Source organism: Scaptodrosophila lebanonensis, unplaced genomic scaffold (assembly GCF_003285725.1).
Source record: "Scaptodrosophila lebanonensis strain 11010-0011.00,11010-0021.00 unplaced genomic scaffold, SlebRS2 tig00000131-arrow-arrow-pilon, whole genome shotgun sequence".
In the NCBI taxonomy this organism is placed as follows: domain Eukaryota; kingdom Metazoa; phylum Arthropoda; class Insecta; order Diptera; family Drosophilidae; genus Scaptodrosophila; species Scaptodrosophila lebanonensis.
The window spans coordinates 157,956-166,869 of NW_022060584.1; the positions used below are offsets into that span (position 1 = coordinate 157,956).

General features: G+C 38.0%; 1 protein-coding gene across 1 annotated transcript in view; it reads left to right on the forward strand.

Moving 5' to 3' along the window:
* Window positions 1-8,315, forward strand: part of LOC115628988 (neuroguidin) — a 64,923-nt gene extending 56,608 nt beyond the window's left edge. The window contains exons 2-4 of the mRNA XM_030525269.1: window positions 6,671-7,353; window positions 7,491-7,678; window positions 7,739-8,315. Of these exons, the coding sequence (XP_030381129.1) occupies window positions 6,671-7,353; window positions 7,491-7,678; window positions 7,739-7,878 (1,011 nt within the window). The 3' untranslated portion in view covers window positions 7,879-8,315. The remainder of the gene's footprint in view (window positions 1-6,670; window positions 7,354-7,490; window positions 7,679-7,738) is intronic.
* The last annotated feature ends 599 nt before the right edge of the window (window positions 8,316-8,914 follow it).

The window sequence follows — 8,914 nt, forward strand, 5'->3', positions numbered from 1 at the left end:
TCCATACACTATTTATGTTTATTACATATCATAGATTGCTTAACTATTTTGTATTAAGGATCGATTTTGTTCTTACCAAATGTAGTATTTAATCGTTTTTTAAAATACCGAAATCGGAGCACCAAATTTGAAACGATCGGTGCTAAAACCAGTCTTAGTAGAACAACTTTTTATTCATTATCAGTTTTATTTAAGAGTTTTATTTATTTTATTATATTATACTATATACATTTCCACCTTTATATACATTTTGGCATACATTCATAGGAACCGAATTTTAGGGAAGTTTTTAGCCACAAATTATGTGAGCATCAAACAGATTTTAGAAAATTGGGAAAAAGAGCAAAAATTAACTTCGAAGCTAAATGCCAATAAGAGCTGTCAAACAATTTTGTTATCATGTGCTGCCCTCAATTTTGTTCATTGGTGTAGCGAACATTTTTGGCACTCGCCTGTCCTTTGCCGTGGTTTCATTTTATTAGCGCGACTCCTCTAAGTACAAAATGTCGCGCCATTTTGCATAGTTGCGAGGCCCTCACTGTACCGGGACACATGGCTATGCATGAGTATGTGTTGCTGGCTGGCTGGCTGGCATATAAACTCTAATCAATATTTCGGTTATTGGCAATGCAGCTGCAACAACAACATCAACTGCCACTACTACTACTACAAACATAGCGACAGCGACAACACGTCGAACAGAGCGCTGCATAAATTTGAAGCATGAAGCGATGGGGTCGGCCAAATGGGCACAGAATGGGCTGACTTGTGGGGTAGGCCTGCGGTTTTGGTTTTGTGTGGCTGGGCCAGGCCGGGCCGTGCGTATTTCATCAGCGGGGCGGCCGCCAAACATTGTCAGCACGGCAACACGCACACACACACACGCACATCCTTGTGTAGAGCTTTGTACTCGCTCGTTGCGTTTTGCGGTGCGTTTTGGCCAAGGCTCGACTTGGTCATATTTTCGACTGCCTCGTTATTCACGTTGCTACAGCAGCGGCGGCCACATGTAAGGGTTCCCCACCATCTCTCATCCCCCTAGTTGTTCCTCCATGTAGTTGTAGCTCCGCTGGTTTAACGTTAATTTGCACAATTTTTGAGTTATGTCAATCGATTTTTAATGGCCATCGTGCATACATACCGCCCTCCTGCCACCATACCGTCAACCAAATACCCGCCGAGTCATGTCTGCGAATAAGCGCAAACAGCGCACAATTTGTAGTTTTATAATTGAAACACGTTGCGGGCATGACAGTTTGAATTGCGGGCAAATTGTTGGCAACACGCCCCAACCCAACAGTTATGGCTGGGCTAACGTCTAACTAATACCATTTCTACTTCCAATCAGTATTTGGCTAACACTATTTGGTTACATTTTTCCCTACTTTTTCCATCAACAAAAATTCAGTGAAAGAAAAAAATCCCTCTGCAGATAAAGCTATATATTTTTTGAATACCTAACTATGATTTTAACTAATATTTAGTTCTGTTTATTAATCGATTATAAAAATGCTTCAACATTTTTAGGAAACGTATATCTAAAGTATATAGTATAGCATTTTGAGAAGCACTCATGTCATTATTAACAATATGTAACAATGATAAATGAATAATACAAATGCTGATCTACAACAATCCCGCTCCGGGCGAACACGCAGACAATTGTATGCGTTAACCAATTGTTCGCCAATTGTCTGCAGCAGACAACTAGAAAGTCAGCACACCATTCTGCAATCTGCTTTGGACAAGCGACATGCCGTGCTTGATTTTCCAATGCCAAAAAAATATGAATTTAAATTTATACCTCGAATTAAAAATTTAAATAAAAATTGCAAGGATTTTATTTCAAGGGTTTCTAAATCTTCGATCAAACCAATTATCTGCAGTAGTGTGGACATCCAACTCCATGTCTGTGGTATTTGGCAAAAGCTAGAACTTGTAAAATTTCACTAATATTTACAGATATATTTTAGAATATATTTAGGATGTGGAGTGTTAGTTTGTTCCTATAAAAATTGATTGTTGGCAGTGTCGAATATTTTTCCCTTTTAGATCTTAAATTCTTAGTTCCCTGTCGAGCAACAAGAAATTATGTTCCTTTTATCCTAAATAGATGTCGATATAATTATGCATTAAATTATACTGAACATTTCCCCCTGCTCTCAACCTTTCTAAAAACATCTCTTTCCAACCATCTTAGGAATCTCGGATATTCTCACTGTGATTCGGGTCAAAGCTAGCTGAATGGCAATTTAAATTCCCCATTGTAATTTATTTAAATATTCCTTTATAGACTTTGCTAGCCCTTACGGCTTTTTTATAAATTTTATATTGTTCTTCATAAATAAAATAAAATGGTTTCATTTTGAACCGTAAACCCATTTGACGAAAAAAGTATAATAATATCAAGCTTCAGATTTGAGAAATTACGTTCCAATAACTATTAAGTTTATAATAGCTGCCTTGCAAGCAGTTTGTAGTTAGTATTGACATCCAAAACCAAATAAAATGCACCCCCACTTCCCGCTTCCAACAGTGTATCTAGCACTTAATGCGAGTCTACGTCTTGTTGTAAAATATGCATTAACAATGCCATAAATACTTAATTTCGCTTAAATCAACGCCAAAAATTGTCAGCTAGTAATGCTAAAAGCCCATTGGTCAACAATTCACCGACCAATGCTGCAGATGGTCCGCAAATATGTACAAGTATATACATATGTACGAGTTGGTATATAGTCTAAATATATATGTACCTGCATGTAAAAACAGATTGTATATGTATAGTATAAATAGGCAATGCATTTATGCAATTATCTTTGTTGGTCACTCACACACACACACACAGACAAAGGGACAACGAGACAGACATACAAACAAACAGACAGACAGACAGACGCGATATTAATATTTAAATTTATGCGCGAAACCGAAAAGCCCCAAAAAGACAAAAATTGCAACGATAATTGCTGCTGGACAAATTTTGAAATACAAGTATATTTACAAGAACAACAAACATAGAGAGGGGGCAGGACGACATCAAATGTGGCCGCGCAAAGGATTTTGGGCGGAAGGGCAGGGTAGGTTGGTGGGGGGCAATGCATTTTCATAACCTGCCCGGGCAGACAAACATAAATTGCATTTATATTTTATTCATGCGCGCAAAAACGGAAATAAAAACTGAATGACTGGCTGTGGTAAGCAGGGGGGCGTTGTTGGGTTAACTGCGCGACAAGGATGGCTTTTGAATGTGTGTGCGATGTGTTTGTTTGCGTGTGTGTGTGTGTGTGTGTGTGTGTATGTTATGGCTCGTTATGGGAGGCTGCAGCCAAATACAATTCCCTGTAATAACGCCAACAAAAAAATAACACTGCGTTATTCAATTGCATTTGTTGTTGCATATTTTCGGGCGCCGCCGCTGCTTGTTAATGTTGTTGTTATTGTCGGTGTAAATGATGATGGCCGCCATGATGGCAATGGTAATGGTGTCGGTCTACATATATAGCATCGGCACATAAAACGCATTGCTAAATAACCGTTAATGCAAACAAGACTGCCACTCGCATTTGCAATTTCCTTTACCAATGATGTGGTTGTTGCTGCTGCTGTTGTTGTTGTTGTTGTTTCTGTTGTTGTTACTGCTGCAGTTTGCTGCATTTGAAAAGTTTACAAAACGCGCAACGAATTTTAAATCACATTACCATTTCGCTGGGCTTTGGAGAGTGCGAGTCCGGTGAATACACTGTCGGCATGGAATGGGTTTTTGCATTCAGAGGTACATATTGCACTTTTTGTGTGTGGGTGTGTGTGTAATTGGCTTTTCAATTGTTGTTGGCGTCATTCATTACAGGCGTCTGTTTAGCAAACACAGAATAGCGTTGCATTATAACCAAAACTCTTATCACGAATACCGCATATCTACTCGTACGTATTAAGATGAAGCTTGCCTTTCATTGTTCTTGTCGACCAACGAGTCGACAATGTTGTCGAACTCATCATCTTCGTCGGAATTATTTTAGACCAAGTCGACTCATAGCCAAGAGCCCTTAACCCCTACAGCTTTCCCGTTCCTTGCCTCTGCTTATTTCAAGCAATGGGTGGCTGTTAACGAACATCGATTGAATAGGTTTCTCGGTTGAAACTTGTGAGTTTTACCAAACCGAAAATGTTCATAAATTAAGCGAATTAATTCAATCAAAGCACCATATAATGATACTGAAATCAGTTGAAGAAAATATCTTGACCTATCTCGACGAAACTGGCAGGAGGACATATAATTACTAACTGAATGCCATCAAATTTAGTAAAAAACAAAAAATATCAAGGACGATTTGGAAAACAGAACAATAAACACAAACTTAATCTAGCTAAGGTGTAGGGAAACCTGGAAACATTTTTGGGTATTCTAGCTCTTTACATGGCTATATAAACTCGTCTCCTCTAACTCTACTTATCGAGAATATATATTTCATTAAATTCTTGCTAGTAAATGAATTAATTACGAAATTTATAACCCGTACTTAGAGACATATGTTCATGTACAGTTTTATTGTCACACACATGTACATCGAGGCTTTGTCTGTCTATGCGCAGTTGTTGGTGTGTGCCTGACTAAACATAAATAATAACCCACTCTTATATGCTCTTTATTTGCCAACTACGCTGAGCTCATTCAAAATATATTTCCAAAATATTTCTAATTAATTTTGTAATAAACCGAAAGGAAACTCCTATCTATATTTTCCATTCCACTTGAAGCTACTTTGTTGTGTTATTGCCACCCTCGAAAATTCAATTAAAATAATTTTCCAATAATGCAATACTAATATTATGCAAATACGCGGAAGGTGCACGAAACAAAAAACCAAAAGCGCACTCAAAAATTATTATCAAAATAATTATTTGCTAAATTGCTTTGTAAACTGCAAAATTGCAGCTGATCCCCTCGGGGCTGGCAAAAACAAGCCGCGCAAGCCCACAAAAAATGCGCGCATTTTGAAATTAATATCTAAATATATATTTGCGAAATTATCCGGTCGGCCGCTTTATTAATATTAATTGAAAATAAATGCAGCATAAGCCGCGGCGGTCAAAAAAGCAGCCAACAAAAATGGAAAACCAACAGATGGGCCGTCCGCTGGCTGGTTGGTAATGGTTGGTAATGGGATCGGGTGGTGGATGGTAATGGGCTGTGGGTTGTTTGTTGCTGTTGTTGGCCAAAGCTGTGGCCGCAGCCAACAGTTTTGCAAAATGCAAATAATTAAATGCCAGCCAATAAAATATGTAAATGAGTTATGCGGTGTGGCGCACAAAGGCAGGACAACAGGACACGAAGGGACACCAACACATACATATGCTATATACATAGAAAAGAGCTCGTTATAATGTGTATGTTTTAGAGGCTGTCGCGCTACGAGTAAATACTAATCAAATTATTTGTGTATATGCGTAGGGAATTTAATTTCCTGTGCACTACAGTTTTTAAATATGAAATGCATTACAACTACCGAGAAACGGGGAGAGAGACAGAGAGAGAGGGAGAGAGCAGGCTGACATAACAGGATCTGATTGGCTGATGACTTTGTTCGTTCAATACACGCTGATATATATTTAAAACATCTGCAGCAAGTAAAACTTTTCTTGAACCATATATATACAAATAGTACAAAATATACAAATTCGATCCTAAATTATGAAAACGCTCATCAATTATTGAAAAATTGGATTAAATTACTCTTTTAAAAACTGTTCCAAATGCAGAAATTAATACCCATTGCTGAGTCAAAGCTAATCGATAGTCCCCTCAAAGATATAAGAATTCTAGAAAGGATTGGAATGGATTCTGATCAGTAAAATTACTCATTTAAACATAATACCAGAATACCGATACCAAAATTAACACCCATTGCTAAGTCTAAGCTAATTGATAATCGCAGCTTCCATAAGAATAAGGATAAAATAAACAATATTGGTTTAATCGCAAATCACTGATCAAATGACTATCATAAAGATTTATTATTTCTTAATAGACTGACCTGTTTCTTGGCCGTAAGAAGGTTTAAATTGAAAAATTATGTGGGAAATATGAATAATTTGTATATTTACCTACATGTGTTTTGAGTTATTTTTATCGATGGCTTGACATCAATTACCAACCCTAGAGATCATAAATACCTGGCACATAATAAAAATAACAAAACAAAACTCTGAGTAGTGCTTATAAAATGATGGACCATCTGGGCTGGCGTAATTGATGAATGATTGCTATATTGAAATGCAGGAAGGCATTGATTGCCGTTGAAGCGATCGGAAAGGTGCACATATTTCTAAAAAATGTGGCTCAAATTTCTTAGCTTAAGAGAAGAATTTGGCTCATAAAAAAAACTTCAAGCATAACTAATTGCCCTGGTATAAGCTAACTATGGTCAAACAATCAAAACAAAAAAGTAACACTTTCTAATAATTCGTTGCATATCATATGGAGCTTAATATCTTAGAAACATAAATATGTATCTACACCTACCATGGATATGAAGAAATATGATAACAAATATAAACAATCAGAACAAATTGACGCCAACACACACATATCATCACACATCATCAATCAACAATCTTTTCTGCTCACAACTAGCATTAACATGGTCACAATTCACAATTCTTTTTCAAGGCTCTGGACTATGACTGCGAGGTGCAGGGACAACAGGACATTCCACAGGCCATCCAGCTGCTCGGCGAGATGAACAGCAATGTGAAGCAGGTAACAGATCTGGTCGAAGGAATGCTGCAGCGCGTCAAGCGTGGGGAGCTGACCACAGAGTACGGTCTGAGCTTTCTAGAGGTCAAATATCACATGCTGCTGGACTATTTGATTAATCTGACGTATGTAGTGTTGCGAAAATGCTCTGGCGAGACCATCGAGGGTGATCCCTCCATCGAACGCTTGATAGAGATACGCACCGTGCTCGAGAAGATACGACCGATAGACTACAAGTTGCGCTATCAGATTGACAAGCTGGTGAAAACAGCCACCACCGGTGTGTCCAGCAGCACAGATCCCATCCTCTACAAGCCCAATCCGGATGAGATGTTGAGTGGGGCAGCCACTGGCGAGGATGGCGACGAATTGGAGCACTCACAAAGCGACAGCGACGAGGACGACGACGATGAGGAGGACGAGGATGAGGACGATGAGGCAGCTGGTGCCATAAAGAAACCCAAAAAGGCAGCAACGGCCGGCAAAACGGGTGTCTATGTGCCACCGCGCATCAAGCCCGTCTTTTACGATGGGGATGAGCGTGAGGCGGACAAGGAGAAGAAGGCTATGGAGCGCGCTAAGAAGCGTGCAATCACGTAAGTACCGCAAAGAAATGTAAACAGGACTGCATATTTATGAAGAGTGAGCGATGGGGATAGTCGAATATGCTGTTCTATTCACTTACTTTGGAACTGGATTAGATTACGGAACTATTTATCTACTCACTGTTTAGCTCGTCCATGCTGCAAGACTTGAAGGAAGAGTTTTTGGATGCACCCGCCGAGATATCTTCGGGATCGCGGGCACAACAGATGCTGTCGCAGGAACAGAAAGAGAAGCAGGAGTATGAGGAGACCTATTTGACGCGTCTTCCAGTAACCAAGGCGGAGAAACATCGTCAGCGTCGCCTCACCACATTGGGTAGATTTTAAACCACATATATACATTCGATTCCAGATATATAATGCGTCTTCCTTGCAGGCACCCTGGGCGATGAGATACTGGGCGAGATTAGCCGGGAGACGGCGCTGCGTGGCGATGGTGGCAGCAAAAAACGCAAGTTGGGGAAATCGCGTGGCAAGGGGAAGAAGCGGGGTGGCAAAAAGCGAAAGTTCAATTAATGGACAGCAGGCAGGACGGATGTGTAGTGGCAGTGGATGCTTCTACGATCACGTCATTAGAGTGGCCAAAACCTATAGTTACAGTTTTTCTATTATGCTCTATTTTGATATTAAACCATTACTGTTTTTGAAAATTATTATGGAACTTAAGCTTATATTTGATTTGATTTGATTGCAGATTTATAGATCTTACTGATTATATTTTTAGTGTTATGGCTTTGTTTTTGAATTAACTGATCATTAAAGTTTATTTTTGAGAAAGAAAAAACAACAAATACTTTCTTTTAACACTCATCGTTACAAACAACTTTCATTTTATTTAGGTTTTATTTCCATAATTTACATAGTAGCAGGCAATCCATGAACAACATGCCTGCAAATACCAATTATTAAAGAATATATATATAAACCCAATAAATACAAATATGCGCATTGTAAACTGCATTCAAGTTTAGGCAAGAAAATTTCAAACTTTACTTCAATTGCTTTTGAGTTTACAAAAATATACGCAAAATATAAAACTTAAGACGAGAAATTCAAAATTTAATTATGAATAAATACTTTGAAAATTCTGAGAAATTTTAGATTTAATCGAACAAAAATTACAAATAAGACGCAGCAAAATTTTGCAACAAAAAAGAAAGAAAATGAAAAAATTTCGTTGTTTTTAGGAGTTGGCAGAAAAATTGTGCAATTTTGAAACAATTTCGGGCAACAAAGTTCAACACTCAGTTCCTGTTTATTTCAAAATAGTTTGATACCAAAACAAATTCACATACAAATGCAGCAAAGACGAACAGAAACTACAAACTACATACAAGAATCAGTAAGAAAAACAAAGCAGTTGCCTTATAAACTAACGAACATAGTTGAAAGAAACCGATTTAGACATACAAATTGTTTGGTTCTGACACAAAATGAAATAAATAAGTATAAATATATATATTTGTATAAATCTTGTAAAGAGAAAATTGAACGTTTCAGCCCCACCCAGAAATCGAAAAGCAATTACAAAAACACAAAAATAGATCAGAGT